General features: G+C 48.4%; 2 protein-coding genes across 4 annotated transcripts in view; one reads left to right on the top strand and one right to left on the bottom strand.

The window, feature by feature from the left end:
- efl1 (elongation factor like GTPase 1) overlaps positions 1-6013 on the bottom strand; it is a 450668-nt gene extending 444655 nt beyond the window's left edge. For both annotated transcript variants that reach the window (XM_072468746.1, XM_072468749.1), the window contains exon 1: positions 5927-6013. The gene's annotated coding sequence lies outside the window, so the exon portion shown is untranslated. The remainder of the gene's footprint in view (positions 1-5926) is intronic.
- A 102-nt stretch (positions 6014-6115) lies between these two features.
- saxo2 (stabilizer of axonemal microtubules 2) overlaps positions 6116-25605 on the top strand; it is a 120004-nt gene continuing 100514 nt past the window's right edge. For both annotated transcript variants that reach the window (XM_072468744.1, XM_072468745.1), the window contains exon 1: positions 6116-6277. In XM_072468744.1, the coding sequence (XP_072324845.1) occupies positions 6240-6277 (38 nt within the window). In that variant the 5' untranslated portion in view covers positions 6116-6239. The remainder of the gene's footprint in view (positions 6278-25605) is intronic.

The following is a 25605-nucleotide window of genomic DNA, read 5'->3' as shown; positions in this document are numbered from 1 at the left end:
CCTCATTAAAACAAATAGTTTTGATTGACAAGAATTGAGAAAACTGCATTCCTCCATTGAGACATATTTAAAGCCTCATTTGACCATGTACAAAGACAAAGGGGTTAGTTTTGATTTTTTGTAACATAGAAGTCAAGGTAAACAATAATTTGAGATTGATGGAAAACTATTACAAAATATCTTAAATGCAAAAAATATAACCACTAAAACCAGGACAGTATATTTGGATTTTTCACTATATTTTGGAGTACCCTTCTCTCTCTATATCCCATGCACCTGAAGACCTTGTAGCCCACACAACCCAAAATACATGCACGACTCTATATTTACAGTTAGCTGCCTTCTCTTCACGATGGAAACTAGCTACAGAGTCTGCCTAAAACAATAGACCAGTGGTTCTCAAACTAGTGTCCAGAGACTCTTGTGCCCACAAAATAATTGAGCAGCAGCAAAAGATGGGCTTCGTGTGAACCAAGAGATGGGAGCAGAGTGTGGCCACCACGTAGGTTGAGCAGTGTGGCCGCCACGTGGGTGAAGCAGAGTGGGCTGGCTGTGCCTCTTAGGAAGGAAACATGTGTGGAATAGTGCCGAGGGTAAGACAAGGATTACCAATTAGGCTCGCACTTACAAAGGTAGGTGGTGCACACCAAGTGAGCTCAGCCTTGCTCAAGAGAGGGGAGATATAAATATTCAACAGTGCACTATGGGAAATAGCCACATCCACCTCAATGTGGTCCAAGGAATACCATTTTTGATATTAAAAGCATTTTTTACATCCAGCATTAACTATATGCCTATTCCAAAGTACTGTAACTTAGATGAAGGAGTCCATGATTCCAAATCAATTTGAAAAGATTTTCTGTAATACGTCCACAGAGGCAGAAGTCCCTTCATCAGAATCCCTTTTATTAACAAAACCAACAGCAGTACAACCATTCAGCTTGCTGTCTACACTGGGAGTGCAGAGGATCTGACACTTCCTGTTATATACAAAGAAGAGGTTCCCTGATTGGCCCAATAATCAGGGAGCTCGTATTCCAATTGGCCAATCTCAAAGGCCTGGTCTAAGTCATTACATATTCCTTCACCAAAACAGCTGGAGAACCGTTGGTATAGGACTGCTCCCAGTGGGCCAAAGCCTTCACAGTCAATGATTTTCATTAACTGACACCAGCTTACGTGACAGCTTTTCTCAGTCAATAAAATGTGAATGTAGAGGCACCCGGTGAAGCAGTGGACTAGATACTTGTACTTCACTACTGGTATCAAAGCACTTTGGGCTGATGCTCTCCTATGTGTAAGAGTGCTTAGCAAGGTTCCCAAACCTCCAAGACTCTCCTAGAGTCTCTAAAGAACTGAATAGGCTCCTGGGCACTGCAGTGAACAAAAGCCAAAAAAGGTCATGGGCTCATTAAAAATAATTAAATACTTTTCTTTTCATTTTCTGTGAACATTTCTGATTATCAGTTATAAAAATATATGGTGGTGGGAACAAAGGCCACTTGACAGTCAAGAAGAAGTCAACCAGGTATTGAAGAGTTTGTTCAGTTTCCAATTATGCTAGGATGCAGTGCAACACAAGAGTAGTGCAACACAAGAGTAGATGTGTGAGGCAACCACTGGGAGTGTGGGGCAGGGGGATGCTGCAAGATGAGAAGAGGAACCTTAAATAGGAGGTCATGCGAGGAAGATGCCAAATCAGAGTTAGCAACCTGAGCTGTGTGCAATAAGTCGAGCAGAAGGAGACTTGCTCGCAAAAATGAAAGCTGAATTTGGGATCTACCACCTGCGCATGAAGAACTGTGCACAGGGTAGCTGGTGCAAAAAATGAATCATAGAAGAATCATTGAACCTGTTAAACTAGTAACATCTATGCTGAAGACCTGAAATAAAGAAAATATTACAAATATCCAACAGCACTCATGTAAAGAAAGGCTGGCATTGATATTGCATTTTTCACAACGCCAGGATGACCCAAAGCACTTTAGAGCCAACAAGTACTTTTGAAGTATCATCGTTGTTGGATTTGGAAAAACAGCACTGCGATAACATGTTTCCTAATCAAGGATAAATTTTAGCCAGGATACTGGGGAGAACTCTGCTTTTCCTCTGGATACTGTCGCTAAATCTTTTTAATAAACCTGCCCGGGCAAACGGGCACAATTTAACCCTCATTCGAAAGACAGCCCCTCTGATAGTGATTGATTGATTGATTTGAATTGTCACATGTACCAAATTACAGTGAAAAGTATTTTTCTGCGGTCGAGGGAACGTACACAGTACGTACATAGTAGACAAAAAGAATAATCAACAATTGTACAACGACAAACAAAGCAAATACATGAGCAAGAGCAGCATAGGACGTCGTGAATAGTATTCTTACAGGAAACAGATCAGTCTGAGGGAGAGTCGTTGAGGAGGTTTGTAGCTGTGGGGAAGAAGCTGTTCCTATGTCTGGATGTGCAGATCTTCAGACCTCTGTACCTTCTGCCTGACAGAAGGGTCTGGAAGAAGGCAATGCCTGGGTGGGAGGAGTCTCTGATAATGCTGATGCCTTCCTGAGGCAGCGGGAGGTGTATACAAAGTCAATTTGAGGGTGGCAAGCTTGTTATGCGTTGGGTTGAGTTCACCATACTCTGCAGTTTCTTGCGATCTTGGACCGAGCTGTTGACATACTGTGATGCAGCAGGATAGGATGCGCTCTATCGCACATCTGTAGAAGTCTGAGAGTCGATGCAGACATGCCAAATTTCTTTAGCTTCCGAAGGAAGTAGAGACGTTGTTAGGCTTTCTTGACTGTTGCATCAACGCGAGTGGACCAGGACAGACTGTTGGTAATGGTGACCTCAAGGAACTTAAAGCTATCAACCATCTCCACTTCAGAGCCATTGATGTAGACGGGAGTGTGTGTCGTGCTCGCTTCCTGAAGTCGATGATCAGTTCCTTGGTCTTTCCGACATTTAGAGAGAGGTTGTTTTTGGTACACCATGCAACCAAGTGATTTATCTCCCTTCTGTAGTCTGATTCGTCGTTGTTTGAGTTACGGCCCACCACAGTCCGATCATCCGCAAATTTTTAGATGGAATTGGAGTTGAATCTCGCCACACAGTCGTGTGTGTATAGGGAGTACATTAGCGGACTGAGCACACATCCTTGGTGGCCCCGGTGTTGAGGACTATTGTGGAGGAGGTGCTGTTGCCTATCCTGACAGATTGTGGTCTGTTGGTGAGGAAGTCAAGAATCCAGCTGCACAGGGAAGGGTCAAGTCCAAGATTGTAGAATTTGGTTATTAGTCTTGTCGGGATAATGGTGTTGAAGGCGGTGCTGTAGTCTACGAACAGCAGTCTTACGTAGGTATCCTTGTTGTCGAGGTATTCGAGTGTTGATTGGAGAGCCAGGGAGATAGCATCTGCTGTGGACCATTTGCGGTGCTAGACAAACTGCAGTGGATCGAGCCCGTCTGGGAGGCTGGCATTGATCTGTCTCATGACTAGCCGCTTGAAACATTTCATGATAACGGACATCAGGGCCACCGGTCGGTGGTCGTTGACGCAGGCTACCATGTTCTTCTTTGGTACTGGTATTATGGTGGTCTTCTTGAACGAGGTGGGGACCTCAGAGCGGAGGAGTGAGGTGTTGAAGGTATCTGCGAATACACTCGCCAGCTGGTCTGCGCAGGCTCTGAGTGCTTGTCCAGAGGCTCCATTGGGGCCCATCGCTTTCCGCGGATTCACTTTCAAGAAGGCAGCGCTTACCTCTGATGCTATAATAATGGGTATGTCCAGGGCTGTTGGGGCAGGTGGCACTGATGCATTGGCTGACTGCTCAAAGCAGGCATAGGACATGTTCAGATCATCGAGTAGGGATGCTCCAGTCCCAGATATTCCACCTGGTCTTGTAGCCTGTAATCTTGTTTAGGCCCTGCCATAGTCGTCATGGGTTATTGTCGTTGGCCTGGGCAGCACGGCAGCATTGTGGATAGCACAATTGCTTCACAGCTCCAGGGTCTCAAGTTCAATTCCGGCTTGGGTCACTGTCTGTGCGGAGTCTGCACATCCTCCCCGTGTCTGCGTGGGTTTCCTCCGGGTGCTCCGGTTTCCTCCCAGTCCAAAGATGTGCAGGTTAGGTGGATTGGCCGTGATAAATTGCCCTTAGTGTCCAAAATTGCCCTAAGTGTTGGGTGGGGTTACTGACTGAGTTATGGGGATAGGGTGGAGGTGTTGACCTTGGGTAGGGTGCTCTTTCCAAGAGCCGGTGCAGACTCGATGGGCCGAATGGCCTCCTTCTGCACTGTAAATTCTATGACTCTAGTTTGATGCGGTATTGTCTTTTTGCATCCCTGATGCTTTCCGTACGTCGTACCTGGATTTCTTATATAGGTCAGGGTCGTCAGACTTGAACTCCTCCGTCCGGAACTTCAGCAGGGAGTGAACCTTTTGGTTGAGCCAGGGTTTCCAATTGGGGAACACCCGTATTGTCTTCTTTGGTACACAATCCTCGACACACTTACCGATGAAGTCTGTGACAGTGGTTGCGTACTCGTCCAGGTTAGCTGCCGCGGCTTGAAAATGGACCAGTCGTAGTCGCAGAGAATGTCCTCAGATGCCTCGGACCAGCACTGCACGGTTTTCTTGACTGGCTCAGCACGCTTGAGTTGCTGTTTGTAAGCCAGAAGTAGGAATACCGACTTGTGGTCGGATTGCCAAAGTGTGGTCGGGGAATGGAGCGGAAGGCACCTTTGATGCTCGTGTGGCAGTGGTCCAAAGTGTTTGCACCTCTGATGGGCAGGAGCTATATTGATGGAGTTTGGGTAGAACCTTCCTACGGTTGGCCTGGTTGAAGTCTCCAGCCACGATTGTCAGGGCTTCGGGGTGATTTGTTTCTTGGTTGTTGATGGTGGAATGTAGTTCATCAAGTGCTTTCTTCACTTCTGCATGGGGTGGAATGTAGACTGCTGTGATGAGTGTAGAGTGAATTCACATGGGAGGTAGAAGGCGGCGACACTTCACGGTTAGGTATTCTAGGTCTGGATAGTAGTGGCACGCTAGGGACACCACATCCGTGCAGCAATTTCCTCAGTTCTGTACTGGGAGTGTCAGGCTGCATTACATGCCCAAGTCCCTGGATTGGGATTTCAACCAGAGTCAAAGGTAAGACCATCCCCCTGCAAGACCCAAGGTTCAGTGAGGAGGTACAGCTCCTGTACCCTTGCAGGTTCTGAAACTGGGGCTGGAACTGACAGGCACACAATCAGAGATAGGTTGAGGAAAGCATCAGGCAGTGGCCAACTTTGTTGCAGGCTGGCACTGGCTCTCACAATCGCCACATGAGAGAGAGAGAGAGTTAGGCTCCAGCACTGTCTGACTGGGCGAGCAACATGTAAGAAATAGGGGCAGGGACAGGCTAGTCAACCCCTCGAGCTTGATCGACAATTCAACGAGATCACAACCTATCAATCATTTTACCCCAACACCAATTTTCCATCCACCTCTGCGCTGAATACATCTGGTGACTGATCCTCCCCTCCAAACCCCAACCCAACTCCTCCACAGTCGTCTAAGTTAGACAACTGCAAAAAAGATTCGGTAACCTGAAGAAACCCCTTCTCATCTCAGCCCTAAATGGGCCCTAATCCTGGTTCTAGAACGCACGCCCACCCTGCATCTGTCCAGCCCGGAATGGTGCATGTTTCAATGGGATCGCCTCTCATTTTTCTAAAATCTGGGGCCTCCAGACCCAGTCTCCTCACGGGGCGGGGGGCTTAGCCGCCCTCCTCATGTTCAGGGCACTGAGCCTCCCAGAGTTTCAATAGGTGGACTGAGTGAGTGATTGGGACTCTGAAGCTGAGCCCAACCCCACACCCGGGATAAATGAAGCCCACCGGACCTCCCACCGCCGCGGCGTTAAAGAACGAGTTCCCGCTTACCCACACGGTGGAAACCGTCTCAGAGGAACGAAGAAAGCACGAGCCCCAGCTCGAGTCAGCCCAGGCCCAACACCCTCTGACCTCTGACGGCACCTCCGGCGCTGCGCCGTTGCTAGGACGCGGCGGTCGTCCGGGCGACGGTTGCTGGCCTGGAGACCGGGAGCCTTCCCGCCCACCAACACAATAAAGGCCACAGAGCCGAGCCGGAGAAGCTGCTCGCTCGCTTGCCGACCGGCTTAAACGCAGACAAGTTATCACTCGCACTGTTTTATATAAACCATATAGATTGAGGGGGGGAAAGACAGCGGCAAAGATGACCCGAAAATGCATCTGCGAGATTTGTGACTGTGGGTAAGTTGAAAATCTTGCCGAGTTGACAGAGCTTTTCGTTGAATAGCAAGCTCACATCTGCTGCAGGAGGTTGTCAGTTCGAGAGCCCCTCCAGAGACTCGATATCTAGGGTGGCAGCACAGTACCGTGGTAGTGCTGCACTGTCAGAGGCGCGATAAGAGTTTTAAAACGCATAAGGAGGCCATTCGGCCCATCGTGCCTGCTCCAGCCCTCAAACACCTATCTATTCTATTGCTGTTTTCCAGCACTTGGTCTATCGCTTCAATTTCTCATCTAAATGCTTCTTAAATGTTGAGGTATACCGCCTCCACCACCCTCTCAAGGCAGGGAGCTCCAGATTCCCACCACCCTCTGAGCGCAAAAGCTTTTCCTCAAATCCTCTCTGGATCTTTTAGATGAGATGTTATATCCTCGAAATTAAAGACCCCACTTCACTCGGAGGAAGAGCAGGGGGAAGTGAGTTCTGTGGTGTCCTGGCCAAAGTTTTAACCTTCAATCAACGTCACCAGATTGATGCTTCTCTCTACCGCGGCTTGCTTTGCCCCAGTTGGCTGCCACGTTTCCGACCTTACAATACACACTACACTTCAAAAGTAGTCCATTGACTGGAAAGCACTTTGGGAGATCCCAAGACCATGAAAGGTGCTATTTCAATGCAAATCTTTCTTTCAAAACTGATGTTCAAGTCAGTGGCAGATGAATCTCTACTTTTGTGCTGAGACACCTCGGCATCACACCATCATAATCCCTACAAGCTTATGAACCTATTTATTTTCTCCACAAAACTATTTTTGCCATTCCTATTGCAATTTTTAGGAGGTACTCTATTTGAAGCAACTGGCCAGGAAAAATTGGAGAATTTGGATCTGTGCTGTTTGTTGCAATTCATACTGCTGTTGTAATGATTTTGATCGTGGAAAAGGTTTGGCTTGCAGCTAAAATTATTTTGCACTTATTGCACATTAAATTATATATTAATAATGTTATGATCAAATTAAATAACACTTGCAATTATATAGCGCCTGATTGAAATGTCTCAAAATGCTTCACCTAACTTTGAAAAACAGTGACAGTATACAGATAGCAAAATTGATCGTTGGAATTGGTTGGCTACACCCTACACTATTTAAAACGCAGTCTTCTGTTAAGTGCTTTAGAGCTTTAACTGTTAGTTTGGCCAGAGTTGATTTTTATGCTTTTGACTATAATGAAAAAGACTGAGCGTAGATGTCCATTGATGCTTGTATTGCATCATACAGGCTGTCCTCCATTACAAGCAAGAATCATTTTATGTCTCATCCTTTGCAACAAGTGTTCTTTTTTCTCACTTGGTGTGAGGTACAGCCTCCAACAAATGTCCTCTTTGTCCTGGAGCTAGTTTAAAATTTTGTCTTGCTGATTACAAGGCTACATGATTTTTTTCCAAATATATATATTCTCCCCCTCCATCACGGGAATAACGGGTCACCCACACAGCACGCATGTATGAGGGTGATCTGAGACCCCTCTCCACCCATCAGAGACCTGCACCCCATGTGTCACCCCTGTCTGAAAGCAGAATAGTTCAGGCAATACTGTAAAATTTCACTGCATTTTCACTTCCCTAACATCTGTGGCCTCAGACAAAGGTGTTTAAAGCAGCAACTGAGTGGCAGAGGCTTCCTCGAAAGCCAAGTACACCTGAAAAGGCTTGAAATCCCCTGACAGCTTTTGAAATACAAAACTTCCATTCAATTCAATTTCACACAGCAATATATTGCACTAGCCAGAAATTGACAGTTTTATTAGCCCAGAGATAGCTGCTTGGTGGATTGTATATCTGTCTTTCCCTTCACGCTTCTCCAGTATCCTCCTTAGATACTAACCACAGTGTTTATAAATGCTCTTGCTATGATTGACAGCTCCTCACAACATCAAAAACAGCGAAGTGCTTTCTGCTGTGATTAAGAAAAAGTGAAGGTCGGCTGGATTTACATTGTGGCGGGGAGGGGAGCCCACCGCCGGAACATGGGATGGCGGTGGCCTGATACTGGGATTCCAAAGGAGTCCGGCGGGCTCTCCCCAATGCATATATTTGGATGGTCAAGGAGAGAGACTCGCACCTGGGTGCCACTCCTAGCGCCAGCAGAGACCAGTCCCGATTCTCCGCTGGCGTGGGCATTTAGTTTCCAGAAGGGAGAATCCAGGCCAGGTTGAAGAGAAGATTTTTCGAAGGCTTTGAAAGCAATGAGATTACAGTGGAAGTTGCAGTGCCTGCAAAATCAGCCATTTGAGGTCAAATTAAAGAATTGGCCAAGAAGAGTAAATTGTAGGTGCAGAGGAGTGTGCATGCAGGAGTATTTAGTTGGAAGAGATTGCTAAAGGATGGAGAAGTGAGACAACAGTTTTGAAAACCAGGATGAGAATCCTAAAAATCGTTCACTGAAATACGTGCAGCCATTGGAAATTTGTAAGGATGTGACTGTAGGTGAGAACGAGAGCTGTGATATTCTGAAAGAGGTGAGAAGTTATATTCCATGGCACATTGCCCAATGAAACGCGGTTCATGTTCTCACAGTAAATTTTCCGATGTCACAACAACTTCCTTGTGAGGTCATAAATCTGCTTCCAATATAGTAAAATCGGCATAGTCCCAGTGACCATCGGCTGCTTTTCTCTTTTGAGACAGCTGACAGCTGGTGATTTATTCAGAATATATAGGGTTAATGTCATATTATAAATAACCACTAGATGGAGCTAGATGCAGAACTATATAAAGCACTGCCTCTCAGACTTCTGTGAGAAGGCTAGAGAGGAGAGCATAGGAGTAGTGAGAGAGATCAGATTCCAGTTACAGATAGAGTGTAGAGATGAGTGGTAGTTGAGTGTAGATTGTAGATTACTAGGTTATTGATCACTGTAGGAGTAAGTGGTCAAGGTTTAATAAGTAGTGGAAATAAATGTTAGCTTTGTTAATGAACTTAGCTTCTGTGGTCTTTGTGAACACTACAACATCCATCCTGATAACAAGACTCACAAAGAACACCACACGGTACCAGGCGTTTGTTTTTAAAAGGTAAATTTACAAAGTGAGTTAGCTTCTAGAAAGAAAAGAACAATCAAGCCGCGACTGATCTCGAGGACAGCACCAAGTTACTGATCATAAGATGAAAGGTCTGAAAAAAACAGAACACTTCAGGATGACCGGCAAACTTAAGTTTTTAAATTGGAAAAAATTCAAATAGCAATTTGACGTTTTATTATCTGCCTCTGCGTTAGAATCAGCTCCTGATCATAGAAGAATCACGCTCCTCCTCAATTTGTCAGGACGCAGACATTAGAATTGTTTAATTCATTTGAATTCACAGACGGTGAGGATAAGAAAAAATTTGAACGGGTCGTGGAGAAATTTGATGTGCATTGCAAAGCGCAGGTGAATGAAACATACAAACGATACATGTTCAGAAAAAGGCTGTGCGCACGCTGGGGCAACGGCCACTATAGAAAACGTCCTGCGAAAGGGGAACAAATGCTCGCGATGCAACAAGTTCAATCATTTTGCCTCACAATGCCATTTCACTTCAGTGATACCAGCAAACAACTCTATAAAATCATTCTATACAAATAAAATGATCCAGAGTATACAAAATGAAGGACATGAAGAACAAATTTTTTATTTAAAAAAAAATATATTTTATTAAAATTTTTCAAACAAATATTTTTCCGTTTTTACAACTCAACAAGGGATTATACATTGACTGGTAAATAACATTATTTAAATAATATAGTGAACTACCAACAACAACAATAAAAAAAAATTTTTTTAAATAGCAAAAACACAAAATAGTGCTCCCCCTCCCCCCTGGGTTGCTGCTGCTGTCATTTCTATCTTTTCATTATCGTTCCGCGAGATAGTCAAGGAACGGTTGCCACCGCCTGAAGAACACCTGAGCTGATCCTCTCAACGCAAATTTTATTCGTTCCAATCATATGAACCCTGCCATGTCGTTTATCCAGGCCTACGCCTGGGGGTTTCGCTTCCTTCCATATGAGTAGAATCCTACGCCGGGCTACTAGGGACGCAAAGGCCAAAATATCGGCCTCTTTCGCCTCCTGCACTCCTGGCTCTTCCGCAACCCCAAATATAGCTAACCCCCAGCCTGGCTTGACCCGGACCTTCACCACCTTTGAAATTACCCTTGCCACGACCCCCCAGAACTCATGCAGTGCCGGACACGACCAGAACATGTGTGTGTGGTTCGCCGAGCTTCCCGAGCACCTCCCACACCTGTCCTCCACCCCGAAAAACCTGCTCAGTCTTGCTCCCGTCATATGTGCTCTATGTAGAACCTTAAATTGAACCAGGCTAAGCCTGGCACACGAGGACGAGGAATTTACCCTACTTAGAGCATCAGCCCATAGCCCCTCCTCAATCTCTTCCCCCAGCTCTTCTTCCCATTTTCCCTTCAGCTCCTGTATCATCGCCTCCCCCTCGTCCCTCATCTCCCGGTATATTTCGGACACTTTGCCCTCTCCGACCCATACCCCAGAAATCACTATCTTGGATCCCCTGCGTCGGGAGCTGCGGAAATTCCCTCACCTGTTGCCTCGCAAATGCCCTCACTTGCATATACCGGAAGGCGTTCCCCGGGGGCAACTTATATTTTTCTTCTAGCGCTCCCAGACTTGCAAACGTCCTATCTCTAAACAGGTCCCTCAGCTTCCTAATTCCTGCTCGTTGCCAACACTGGAACTCCCCATCCATCCTCCCTGGGACAAACCTGTGGTTATTCCTTATCGGGGACCACACTGAGGCACCCGTCACTCCCCTGTGTTGCCTCCACTGCCCCCAGATCCTCAAGGTTGCCACCACCACTGGGTTTGTGGTGTACCTTTTCGGGGAGAACGGCAGCGGCGCTGTCACCAGCGCTTTTAGGCTCGTTCCCTTACAGGACGCCATCTCCAGCTTCTTCCACGCTGCCCCCTCTTCCTCCCTCATCCACTTACAGACCATCGACACATTGGCGGCGCAGTAGTAGTCGCTCAAACTCGGCAGCGCCAGTCCCCCTCTGTCCCTACTGCGCTGCAGGAAACCCCTCTTTACTCTCAGGGTCTTTCCTGCCTACACAAAGCTCGTAATGCTCCTGTCTATTTTTTTTTTAAAAGGCCTTTGTGATCAGAATGGGGAGGCACTGAAACACGAAAAGAAACCTCGGGAGGACCACCATTTTAACTGCCTGCACTCTGCCCGCCAGCGATAGCGGCACCATATCCCACCTCTTAAAGTCCTCCTCCATCTGCTCCACCAGTCGCGTCAGGTTAAGTCTATGCAGGGTTTCCCAGTTCCTGGCCACCTGGATCCCCAGGTATCGGAAGTTCCTTTCCACTCTCCTCAGCGGCAGAGCATCTATCCCACTTACCTGTTCCCCGGGGTGCATTACAAAAAGCTCGCTCTTCCCCATATTTAGTTTGTATCCCGAGAACTCTCCAAACTCCCTAAGTATCTGCATTACTTCTGGCATCTCCTCTACCGGGTCGGCAACGTATAGCAGTAGATCATCTGTGTAGAGCGACACTCGGTGCTCCTCTCCCCCTCTAAGCACCCCCCTCCACTTCTTAGAATCCCTCAGCGCTATGGCCAGTGGTTCAATTGCCAACGCGAACAGTAACGGGGACAGGGGACACCCTTGTCTTGTACCCCTATGTAGCTGAAAATACCCCGATCTTTGCCGGTTTGTGACTACACTTGCCACCGGGGCCCTATATAAGAGTCTGACCCATCTAATAAACCCCTCACCGAACCCAAACCTCTTCAGCACCTCCCACAGATAGTCCCACTCCACCCTATCGAATGCCTTCTCTGCATCCATCACCGCCACTATCTCTGCCTCCCCCTCCGGTGGGGGCGTCATCATCACCCCCAGCAACCTTCGTACATTAACATTCAGTTGTCTCCCCTTTACAAACCCTGTATGGTCGTCATGCACCACCCCTGGGACGAAATCCTCTATCCTTGTCGCCATCGCTTTTCCCAGCAGTTTGGCATCTACATTTTGGAGTGAGATAGGCCTGTATGACCCGCATTGCAGCGGGTCTTTATCTCGTTTCAGGATTAGCGATATCGTCGCCTCCGACATTGTCGGGGGTAGCATCCCCCTTTCCTTAGCCTCATTAAAGGTTCTCGCCAAGAGCGGGGCCAACAGATCCATATACTTCCTGTAAAATTCCACCGGAAACCCGTCTGGTCCCAGGGCCTTCCCTGCCTGCATGTTCCCCAGTCCTTTAATCACCTCATCCACCTCGATTGGCGCCCCCAGGCCTGCCACCTCCTGCCCCTTCACCTTCGGGAACCTTAGCTGGTCCAGAAAGTGTAACATTCCTTCTTTTCCCCCCGGGGTTTGGGACTTAAATAGCCTCTCATAAAAGCTCATGAACACCTCGTTCACTTTCCCTACTCTCTGCTCCATATTTCCCGTTTCGTCCCTAACTCCCCTGATCTCTCTCGCCGCCATCCTCTTCCGAAGTTGGTGGGCCAACTGCCGGCTCGCCTTTTCCCCATACTCATATTGCATCCCCTGTGCCTTCCTCCACTGTGCCTCTGCCTTTCCCGTGGTCAGCAGGTCAAACTCCGTCTGTAGTCTTTGTCTTTCTCTGTATAGCCCTTCGTCTGGGGCCTCCGCATATTTTTTATCCACCCTCAAAATTTCCCCCACTAATCTCTCTCCTTCTTTGCCCTCTTGTTTCCCCTTGTGGGCTCTGATGGAGATCAGCTCTCCTCTAACCACCGCCTTCAACGCTTCCCATACTACCCCCACCTGAACCTCCCCATCGTCGTTGACCTCCAGGTATCGCTCAATACACCCCCTCACCCTTCCGCAGACCCCCTCGTCCGCCAGTAGTCCCATATCTAGTCGCCAGAGTGGGCGCTGCTCCCTTTCCTCTCCTAGTTCCAAATCCACCCAATGCGGGGAGTGGTCTGAAATGGCTATGGCCGAGTACTCCGTTCCTGCCACTTTCGGGATCAGTGCCCTTCCCAAAACGAAAAAGTCTATCCGGGAGTATACCTTATGGACGTGGGAGAGGAAAGAGAACTCTTTAGCCATCGGCCTGGCGAATATCCACGGATCCACTCCCCCCATTTGTTCCATAAATCCCTTAAGTACCTTGGCCTGGATCTGGACCGGTCTAGCCCTGGATCCAGCACTGTGTTAAAATCCCCCCCCCCCATTACCAAGTTTCCCACCTCCACGTCCCAGCATTCGCTTCATGAATCCTGCGTCATCCCAGTTCGGGGCATATACATTCACCAGCACAACCGCCTCTCCCTGCAGTCTGCCACTCGCCATCACATATCTGCCCCCACTGTCCACCACTATATTCTTAACCTCGAATGATACACGTTTCCCCACCAATATTGCCACCCCTCTGTTTTTCGCGTCCAACCCTGAGTGGAATACCTGTCCCACCCATCCTTTTCTTAATCTAACCTGATCCGCCACCTTCAGGTGCGTCTCCTGGAGCATGACTACGTCCGCCTTCAGTCTCTTTAAGTGCGCAAACACCCGTGCCCTCTTAATCAGCCCATTTAAGCCTCTCACATTCCATATGATCAGCCGGATTGGAGGGCCATTCATCCCCCCCCCCCCCCCCTCCCCCCCTCGTCGACTAGCCATCCCTTTTTTTAGGCTATCTCCCCATCCAGGTCCCGCGCACCCGTCTGTCCCCCGGGCAGCGCCTTCCCGCCCCGATCACCTCATCTCTTACCAGCTCCCCCTTGCACTCAGTAGCAGCAACCCAGTTAATTCCCCCTGCTAGATCCCCCTCTAGCGTTCCGGGTGCGGCTATGCAGAGCTAGGTCGCATATTCGGCAGCTCCTGCTTGGAACGGACTTTTGGGCTCTTTTACAGGGCCCCCACGGCATTTGTTTGACATTTCCCGGTGTGGGAAGAAGGCTGCAATATTCCCCCGACAGTGTCCCCCAGGAAGGGTATGTCTCTTGGTTGCCAGACACACGCAGAAACAGTAAAAGATTTGGCTGCAACTGCAGGATAAACAGGGCCTCTTCCAGCATGCAGGCGGGGGAAGGGCAAGCTTAAAGCTGCAAGCTGACCTGAGGGCCTGTATCAAAAGTGAATTCTAGCAGCAGAGGGAACAACTGTGAAAAGACCTCATCAAGGCCACTGAAGGGACTTCCGGTTGCGGTGATGCCTAGCTAGCCGCACGCTTCGGCGGCTCCAGCTCCGACGGACCTTCGGGCTCTTTTAAGAGCCCCAACGGGGAATTTTTCGACGACGCAACCCGGTGTGGGGCGTGTGAGAAGGGAGTCCCCCCCCAAACGAAGGAGGAAAAAACCGGCGGCGGCGGCTGCAGCGCGAGGAATCGTCGACCAAAGGGTCAGAAAGAGAGAAGTACAAGATGGCGGCGGAGAAAGCGCAGGCGACATGGGGGCCTGAGCATGAAATTGTGAGACGGTGCGTGGAGCTGCTGAAGAGGGAGGTGCTGACCCCGTTGCTACAGGCAATTGAGGGGCTCAAGGAGACATTAAAGACCCAGGAGACAGAGCTCTGTGTGGTGGAGCAGAAGGTGACAGATATTGAGGACGAGATCCTGGGCCTGGCGGTTAAGACACAGACGCACGAGGCACTTCATAAAAAGTGTACTGCAAGGATCGAAGCCCTAGAAAATGGAGCGCGAAGGAAGAACCTTCGGATACTGGGTCTCCCTGAGGGTGTGGAAGGAGTGGACTGTGGAGCGTACGCAAGTACGATGCTGAGCTCACTGATGGGTGCTGAGGCCCCTACGGGCCCCTTGGAGGTGGAGTGGGCAAATCGGATTCCGGCGAGAAGACCAAAAGCGGGAGAACCACCCAGGGCGATAATCGTGCGATTTTACCGCCTTAAGGATAGAGAAGAGGTCCTGAGATGGGCTAAAAAGGTGCGGAGTAGCAGATGGGAGAATGCAGTGGTACGGGTATACCAGGATTGGAGTGCGGAGGTGGCGAGAAGGAGGGCGAGCTTCAACCGAGCCAAAGAGGTGTTGCATAAAAGGAAGGTGAAGTTCGGGATGCTGCAGCCGGCAAGACTATGGGTCATGTATCAGGAGAGACACCATTATTTCGAGACGGCGGAGGAAGCATGGACCTTCATCAAAGAAGAGAAATTGGATCGGAACTGAGGGACTGATGCTGCAGGAAATGTTATTGTTAATGTTACGGTGGAAGTTAATTGAGAAGTAAACAGGGAAGGGGGGAGACATTGGGGAAATGTGGGCGCCGGTGAGGGGGGAAAGACGGGACATAGTTGGAGAATGGGGAAGGGGAGGGGGAGGGGAAAGGGAGCTGCGCCATAAGAGGCGGGTCAGGTAAAGGGATGTTCCCACACCAGAAAGAATAAGGCGGGAAGACAGGCGCAAGGCGGATGGGAGTTCCCCACATGGGGGGGGTCGAGGAGTGAGCAGGAGTAGCCGGGGTCAGTTGAAGTCAGCTGACTTACGGAAGTAATATGGGGGGAGCAATCTTGCTAGAAAGAGATCTAGCGGGGAGGGGGGGAGGGGGGGGAACAACTGGGTTGCTGCTGCGGAAATCCAAAAGCAAATGGCTAAAGAGTGGGTGGGCGGGGATGGTGTGCGACGCTGGGGGAGCAAGCGGGAGCGCGGAGGCGGGATATGGGACTGGCCTAGAGAAGGTAATGGCTAGTCGACACGGGAGGGGGGCAGGTAGCCCCCTAGTGAGGCTGATCACGTGGAACGTGAGAGGCCTGAACGGACCGATAAAAAGGGCCAGAGTGCTCGCGCATTTGAAAGGACTAAGGGCAGACGTGGTTATGCTCCAAGAGACGCACCTAAAGGTGGCGGACCAAGTTAGGCTAAGGAAAGGATGGGTGGGACAGGTGTTCCACTCAGGACTGGACGCAAAGAATAGAGGGGTGGCCATTTTGGTGGGGAAACAGGTCGCATTTGAAGCAAAGAACATCGTAGCAGATAGCGGAGGTAGATATGTAATGGTGAGTGGCAGGCTGGAGGGAATGGAGGTCGTGTTGGTTAACGTGTATGCCCCAAACTGGGACGATGCGGGATTTATGAGACGGATGCTGGGGCGTATACCGGACCTGGAGGTAGGAAACTTGATTTTAGGAGGGGACTTTAATACGGTGCTGGACCCGGGGCTAGATAGATCCAGCTCAAGGACCGGAAGAAGGCCGGCAGCGGCCAAGGTACTTAAGGGGTTTATGGACCAAATGGGGGGAGTGGATCCATGGCGATTTCTTAGACCTAGGGCTAGGGAGTTTTCCTTCTTCTCCCATGTCCATAAAGTGTACTCCCGGATAGATTTTTTTGTTTTGGGAAGGTCGTTGATCTCTAGGGTGGAAGAAGCTGAGTACTCAGCCATAGCGGTTTCGGATCATGCCCCACATTGGGTGGACCTGGAATTAGGAGAGGAAAGGGAGCAGAGAACACTCTGGCGATTAGATGTGGGACTGATGGCGGATGAGGGAGTGTGTGCAAGAGTGCGGGGGTGTATTGAGAGATATCTGGAGGTCAATGACGACGGCGAGGTCCCTGTGGGAGTGGTATGGGAAGCACTAAAAGCGGTGGTCAGAGGAGAGCTGATCTCCATTGGGGCCCACAAAAGGAAAACAGAGGCCAAGGAAAGGGAAAGATTACTGGGGGAGATTTTAAGGGTGGATAGGGAATTTGCAGAGACCCCGGAGGAGGAATTGTACAGGGAGAGGAGACGACTCCAGACGGAATTTGACCTTCTGACCACCAGAAAGGCGGAGGTACTGTGGAGGAAGGCACAGGGGAGGAGGTATGAATATGGGGACAAGGCGAGTCGCCTGTTGGCTCATCAATTGCGAAAGAGGGCAGCAGCGAGGGAGATAGGAGGAATTAGAGACGAAAGGGGAGACACGGTGCGAAGGGCAGGAAAGATAAATGAGGTGTTCAAGACCTTCTATGAGGAACTGTATAGGTCTCAACCCCCAGAGGGAGAGGAGGGGATGTGGCAGTTCCTGGACCAATTGAGGTTCCCGAAAGTGGAGGAGCGGGGGGTGGTAGGCCTGGGGGCACCGATTGGGGTGGACGAGGTTATTAAGGGACTGGGAAGCATGCAAGCAGGGAAGGCCCCAGGACCAGACGGGTTCCCGGTGGAGTATTACAGAAAATATGTGGACTTGTTGGCCCCGTTGATGGTGAGGACGTTCAATGAGGCCAGGAAAGGGGGGACTCTACCCCCGACTATGTCGGAGGCGACGATATCGTTAATTTTGAAGAGGGATAAAGATCCGTTGCAGTGCGGGTCCTATAGACCCATTTCATTGTTGAACGTGGACGCCAAATTGTTGGCAAAGGTACTGGCATCGAGGATAGAGGACTGTGTCCCGGGGGTGGTGCACGAAGACCAGACAGGGTTCGTAAAAGGGAGACAACTGAATGTTAACGTGCGACGACTATTAGGGGTGATAATGATGCCCCCAGTGGAGGGGGAGGCAGAGATAGTGGCGGCAATGGACGCAGAGAAGGCATTTAATAGGGTGGAGTGGGAGTATTTATGGGAAGTGTTAAGGAGGTTTGGGTTTGGGAACGGGTTTATTAGCTGGGTTAGACTTCTTTATGGGGCTCCAACGGCAAGCGTAGTTACAGGTCGACATAGATCGGAGTATTTCCGACTATATAGGGGAACAAGACAGGGATGCCCGCTGTCTCCATTGTTGTTCGCGTTGGCAATTGAACCTCTGGCCATGGCGTTGAGAGACTCCAGGAAATGGAGAGGGGTGATTAGAGGGGGAGAAGAACACCGAGTCTCGTTATATGCGGATGACCTATTGTTATACGTGTCGGACCCAGCGGGGGGAATGATAGAGGTTATGCGAATTTTGAGGGGGTTCGGGGATTTCTCGGGGTATAGGCTAAACATGGGGAAGAGTGAATTATTTGTGATACATCCAGGGGACCAGAGTAGAGAGATAGAAGGCTTGCCTCTAAGGAAAGTGGAAAGAAACTTCCGATACCTGGGGATTCAGATCGCTAGGAGCTGGGGAACCTTGCACAGACTTAATCTGACACGGTTGGTAGAACAAATGGAGGAGGACTTCAAGAGGTGGGACATGCAGCCTCTATCGCTGGCGGGCAGGGTGCAAGCAATTAAGATGATGGTCCTCCCGAGGTTCTTATTTGTATTTCAATGTCTCCCTATACTAATCACTAAGACCTTTATTAATAAAATAGACAGGAGCATCACGAGCTTCGTGTGGGCAGGGAAAGTTCCGAGAGTAAGGAGGGGGTTCCTTCAGCGTAGTAGGGACAGAGGAGGATTGGCACTACCGAACTTGGGCGATTACTATTGGGCCGCCAATGTGGCAATGATACGTAAATGGATGATGGAGGGTGAGGGAGCGGCGTGGGAAAGACTGGAGAGAAAGTCCTGTAAAGGGACGAGTTTAGAGGCGCTGGTGACGGCGCCGCTACCGATCTCACCTAAAAAGTTTACCACGAACCCGGTGGTGGCGGCAACATTGAATATCTGGGGACAGTGGAGGCGACAGAGAGGGGTGCGGGGAGCCCTGGTGGGGTCCCCAATCAGGAACAACCATAGGTTCGCCCCAGGAAGAATGGATGGAGGATTTCAGAGCTGGTTCCAGTTGGGAATTAGGAGGGTGGGAGATTTATTTATAGATGGGACTTTTGCGAGCTTGGGAGCATTGGAGGAAAAGTATAAGTTGCCCCGGGGAAATTTCTTGAGATATATGCAGGTGAGGGCATTTACTAGACAACAGGTGAGGGAATTTCCGTTGCTCCCGACACAGGGGATACAGGACAGGGTGCTTTCAGGGGTGTGGGTCGGAGAGGGCAAGGTGTCAGAGATTTACCGAGAGATGAGGGAAGAGGGTGAGGAGTCGGTGGGCGAACTAAAAGGAAAGTGGGAAGAAGAACTAGGGGAGGAGATAGAGGAGGGTATGTGGGCTGATGCCCTAAGCAGGGTAAATTCCTCTTCCTCATGCGCCAGGCTTAGCCTGATTCAATTTAAGGTGCTACATAGAGCACACATAACGGGAGCAAGATTGAGCAGGTTCTTTGGAGTGGAGGACAAATGTGGGAGGTGTGGCGGGAGCCCGGCAAACCACGCACATATGTTTTGGGCATGCCCGGCACTGGAAGGGTATTGGAAGGGAGTGACGGGAGTGATTTCGCGGGTGGTGAAGGCCCGGGTCAAACCAGGCTGGGGGTTAGCTCTATTTGGAGTTGCGGAAGAGCCGGGAGTGCAGGAGGCGAAAGAGGCCGACGTTGTGGCCTTTGCGTCCCTAGTAGCCCGGCGCAGGATCCTACTCATGTGGAAGGAGGCGAAACCCCCCGGACTGGAGGCCTGGGTAAATGATATGGCGGGGTTCATTAAACTGGAGCAGATAAAGTTTGCCCTGAGAGGATCGGCTCAAGGGTTCACCAGGCGGTGGCAGCCATTTCTCGACTACCTAGGGGAACGTTAGAGGGAAGACAGATGACCAGCAGCAGCAACCCAGGGGGAGGGGGGGGAGGGGGGGGGTTTAGTTTAGGTCAAAGATAAAGGGGTTTTGTTACTTGTGTATTGTTTAAAATTTCTGTATTGTTATTGTTGGGTTTGCTTTGTAAGAGGGGAAAAATTGTTGTTTGGGAAAAAATTTTTAATAAAACATTTATAAAAAAAAAAAGATCCCCCTCTAGCTTGGTTACTCCCCCCATATTGCTTCCGGAAGTCAGCTAACTCTAGCTGACCTCGGCTTCCCCGTTCACTGTTTGACCTCCCTGCGTGTGGGGCTCCCTTCCTTCCTGCGCCCGTTTTCCCGCTATAATTTCCATAGCGCGGGAAAATACCCGCGCTTTCCTCTCGGCCCCGCCCCCTATGGCGCAGTTCCCTCATTCCCCTTCCCTGTGCCTTTTTCCACCGGCGCACACATTTCTTCGTGTCCCCCCCATCGGGGGGAGAGAAATTCCCCGTCCAACATTGCTGTACAATAGCCCTCCCCTTTCCCCACTTTACATTCCTGTACCACCACCTCGCTGCTTCGCTACAAACATCAAACTCTCAAATCTAGTCCAGTTTCTCTTCTTGGATGAATGTCCATGCCTCATCTGCCGTCTCAAAGTAGTGCTGCTTGCCCTGATGCGTGACCCACAATCGCGCCGGCTGCAGCATCCCAAATTTTATTTTCTTCCTATGGAGCACCGCCTTGGCCCGGTTAAAGCTCGCCCTCCTTCTCGCCACCTCCGCACTCCAGTCCTGATACACCCGTATCACCGCATTCTCCCATTTGCTACTCCGTGCCTTCTTGGCCCAGCTCAGGACCATCTCTCTGTCCATGTAGCGATGGAACTTCACCACTATTGCTCTTGGTGTTTCACCTGCCTTTGGTCTTCTCACGGGGACCAGGTACGCTCCCTCCACTTCCAGGGGGACCCGTTGGGGCCTCAGCTCCCATTAGCGTGTGGAGCATCGTGCTCACATAAGCCCCAACATCAGCTCCCTCTGCTCCTTCGGGGAGACCTAGAATCCGTAGGTTTTTCCTCCTCGAGCTGTTCTCCAGAGCTTCCAGCCTTTCTATGCACCTCTTGTGTAGTGCCTTGTGTGTCACCGTTTTTACCACCAGGCCCTGTATCTCATCTTCATTCTCGGCTGCCTTTGCCTTCACTCCACGGAGCTCCATCGCCTGGACCTTTTGTGTTTCCTTCAGTCCCTCGATTGCCAGTAGCATCGGCGCCAGCACCTCTTTCTTAAGCTCCTCCACACATCGTCGGAGAAACTCCTGCTGGTCCGTGCCCCATACCATCTGGGCTCCATCCGCCACCATCTTGCTTCTTCCTTCTCTTTGCCGCTGCTCCAAAGGATCGTTCGCAATCTGGCCACTACCGTCGCTCCTTTCCATACACACCCGGGGGGACTCCTTCCTTCGTCACCCCACACTGGGTTAGGTCGGAAAAACTTTTCCGTTGGGGCTCCCGATAAGAGCCCAAAAGTCCGTTAGAACGGGAGCTGCCGAAACGTGCGGCTTAGCAGTGCATCACCGCAACCGGAAGTCATGAAGAACAAATTTTAACTTCACATAATGCTTATTCTACAGGATAACTTCATGGTAGAAGCGATAACTAGAGTTAATGCACTGGACATTGATGATAAGAAAAATATTTCAAATCTCCAATTTAATTAAAGATTGGACTATAACACAAAATATTAATGGGTCTGATGTTCCATTCAAGCTGGATACACGTGCACGTGCAAATTTAATCACAGAGGCAGATCTGAAACAAGTGCACAAAATTCCAATAATTAAAAAATCAACTGTAGGTTGACAGACTACAGTGGGAACGCAATTGTGATGAAAGGTTCCTGCTGCCTCACGGTACAGAATGGTAACATCTGCATGCCATTGGACTTTGAAATTGTGGATGATACGAAGTCATCATTAATTGGGGTAGATGCATGCATTAATTAAATTTGGTACAAAGAATACACACAGCCAGAAGATTAAATGGATCACTCAATGATCGAATTGAGGACATTTTGAGCAATTTCAAGCATGTCTTTCGTGGAATGGGCACCTTACCATTCACATACAGCATAAAACTAAAAATGCTAAGCCAGTAATACGTGCGTCCAGAAGAGTGCCAGCGCCATTAAGAGACCGTTTCAAGGACGAGTTAGATAGAGTGCAACAATGCGATATCATATCAAAGATGACTGAGCCGACAGACTGGGTAAGCTCTATGGTGTGTATGTGTAAACCAAATGGGGGCTTGTATGTATCGATCTGAAAGATTTAAACAATAACATAAGAAGACAACATACCTAAAAGAGAAGAGATAACAGCAGAAATGGCGAATGCCAAATATTTCACTAAATTGGATGCTATCAAGGGATTCTAGCAACTACGTGCCGATAGTAGAAGCAGAAAATTGTGTACCTTAACACTCCCTTTGGCCGATATTGTTTTAACCGATTACCTTTTGGCATAATATCAGCTTCCGAGATCTTCTACCGTGTGATGGAGACTATTATTGAAGGAATACTAGGTGTTTATGTGTATGTACATGATGTGATAATATGGTCCAACACTCCGGAAGAACACTGTGAAAGGCTTCTGAAAGTGCTAACAAGGGTTAATTCCTGTGGGTTAAAGTTGAACAGAGAAAAGTGCCAATTTGGCATCCAGAAACTAAACTTTCTTGGAGGTGTTATATCAAAAGAAGGTGTTCAACCAGACCAAGCTAAGATTCCTGCCATTGGTCAGATGCCAATACCGACTGATAAGAAGGCAATTCTAGGGATGCTGGGTGTAGTTAATTTTATGGGCAAGTTTATTCCCAATCTGTCCAGCAGAACAGCAGCTTTAAGGAATCTGATTAAAAAGGTTGAATTTCTGTGGACACTTCAGCATGCAGCTGAGTGGCAAGACATGAAATCATCACTGGCTACAGCTCCAGTGCTCGCATTCTTTGATTCCACGAAGGAAACAAAAACGAATGCCAGCCAAAATGGCATTGGTGCAGTTTTGTTCCAGAAAGCAGATGCTGATCAATGGAAGCCAGTTGAGTATGCATCTCGCGCTATGACTCAGACAGAGTAGAGGTATGCACAATAGAAAAAGAATGCCTAGGTATGTCAATGGGCATAAGTAAATTATGGCCTACCACACTTCGTTGTGGAAACAGATCATCGTCCGCTGGTCAACATCATAAAGAAAGATCTCAATGACATGTCGCCAAAACTTCAGCGTAGGAGGATGAAACTAGGAAGACACATTATTCTCTATTCCGGGCAAAGAACTAGTTGTAGGAGATGCATTGTCAAGAGCCACAAGCTACAATGATGAGAAAGCATCAGAAGTAGTACTCCATGTGGATGCACATGCTACATTTGTCACAGACATATTACCTGCATCTGACGCAAAGCTAAAGTTAATACGGGATGAAACTGAAAGAGACACATTACTTCAACGGGTGATCAAAAACATAAGGGAAGGATGGCCAAATGGCAGTTGTAACAGTTTTTAAAGCATCAAGGATGACCTGACTGTTATAAACGGATTCCTGTTTAAAGGAGACAGAACTGTAATACCTTCCTGTCTAGGAAGAAGTATTCTGGAAAAGATACATGAAGGGCAACAAGGGATAGAGAAGTGTCGAAGACATGACAATCAGTGTACTGGCCTGACATCAATACGGATGTTGACAACTACGTGCAAGAGTGTAGTGTCTGTCAAACACATCAACCATCCCAATGTAAAGAAACCTTTGTAGAAAGTGAGATCATCACAAACGCATGGTCAAAATTTGGGTGGACCTGTTCTATTTCAGAGGGCATGATTATTTAATCATTATTGATTACTATTCTAATTATCCTGATGTCCTAACATTGTCAGATACAACTGCTCACTCAGTTATGAGCGGCGGAGTCTATATTTGCTCAACACGGAATTCCAATAAAAGTCGTGCCGGATAATGGACTCTGTTTCAATAGTTGGGAATGGTTGTCATTTGCAGAAGGATACAACTTCCAACACGTTGCCTCTAGTCCATTATATCCTCAATCTAATGGGAAAGCCGAGAAAGGAGTGGGAATAGTAAAACAACTGTTCAAAAAGGCTTTTGATGATGAAAAGGATTTATAGCTGGTGCTGTTAAGCTGTAGAGCTATTCCTTTATCATCAGGATTGTCGCCTGTCCAGATGCTCATGGGAAGGAAAATTCATACACCATTGCCTGCTGTAACAATTCCGAACATGGATGAGCAGTTAATTCATGACTTGTAACATTGACTTACCAGCAGCATTGTTATCCACTGCACAAACGGAACAGACAACTTCAATGACACTGCAAGTGCATTGAGACAATCAAAAAGAACAAGAAAACCGCCTAATAGACTGAATTTGTACAAACACAAAGAACTGTAACTCTGAAATTGCAATTATGAAATGTTGCATAACTTTTAAGCATTAACTGTCTGAAAACATTCTCAAATATGTAATATAAAAAGCACTTCAACCATTTTCTCAAAGAAAGGTGGATGTGACATTATGGAAAATGATCAGAATACAAAGGGTTAATGTCATATCATTAACCAATAGATGGAGCTAACTGCAGAACTATATAAAGCACTGACTCTTCGACTTCTGGGAGAAAGCTAGAGAGGAGAGCATAGGAGTACAATCATAGAATTTACAATGCAGAAGGAGGCCACTCGCCATCGATTCTACACTCACTGAGTAGTGAGAGAGATCAGAGTACAGTAGAGTGTAGAGACAAACGTTAGTTGATTGTAGATTACTAGATTATTGTTTACTATAGGAGTAAGTGGTCGAGCTTTAAATAATGCAAATAAATCTTGGCTTTGTGGTCTTTGTGAACACTACATCATCCATCCTGAGAACAAGAATCACAAAGAACACCACAAGGATCACTGCCCCTTAGGTGAGGAGCACGGTTGAGAAGGCAGGCCTTCATGAATAACCTCAGCCAGTATAGGAATTGAAACCATGGTGTTGGCAACTGTGGCGTTGGCGTCGCTCTGCATCACAAACTAGCTGTCCAGCCAACTAAGCTAAACCGGCCCCCAACTGAGCTAAACTGGCTTCAGATATAACGGACATGGTAAATCTCCTTTATCAAACAAAATCACTAAAAACGGATTGACTGACCTTTCAGCTCATTTATTGCTTTTGAGTCATTGATTTAACTCACATGTTCATTAATTGATCTTGAAATGTTTGGGGGTGTCCTTGTACTCTCTTTCTCTATACACATATATAACACGTCTGTTCTTTATCTGTATGTAAAACATAGTTACACCTAATTAGGCCAAGCTTATTCATTTAGACTCCATGAAGGGAATTTTTGCTTTCTGAGACACCGGGTCCAGTAGAATGCAGAATGCCCAGAAGCCTAAAGTTTCCCCACATGCTCTTTAGTTTTAACTCCATAGTGTACAACTTTTGACCCTGACAGCTATCTCATACAGCAGTCAGCTTTCAGCTGGGTGGGGAGTACTTCAGAGGGGGTTTCGGGAGCAGACAGGTCTGAAACCTGATCCTGTGGGGGAAATGTGGGGTCCAATCACCAATTCCAGGATTTCTGAATCCGAGGTGGTGAGTGGTGCTAGCATGGGGGCTGGAAGGAGACAGGCTCCTGCCCTCTCCCCAAGGCTGTCTCCTCCTCGTTACAGCTGCTGGGTCTTTAGGGGCCTGGGAAACCGGTCCACTGTAACAAAAATGGTTGAATCAAAGTAATCTAGTCTTTTAAACTTATCTCAAATGGCAGCAGCCCCTGGCGGGTTGAAGCCATCTACCTAACATATTGATAAATTTTGCCCATATCACCCCCAGCAC

This window comes from Scyliorhinus torazame, chromosome 12 (genome assembly GCF_047496885.1).
Source record: "Scyliorhinus torazame isolate Kashiwa2021f chromosome 12, sScyTor2.1, whole genome shotgun sequence".
Lineage (NCBI taxonomy): Eukaryota > Metazoa > Chordata > Chondrichthyes > Carcharhiniformes > Scyliorhinidae > Scyliorhinus > Scyliorhinus torazame.
The sequence above is the reverse complement of the archived record's forward strand: the minus strand, read 5'-3'. Positions and strand labels throughout refer to the sequence as shown.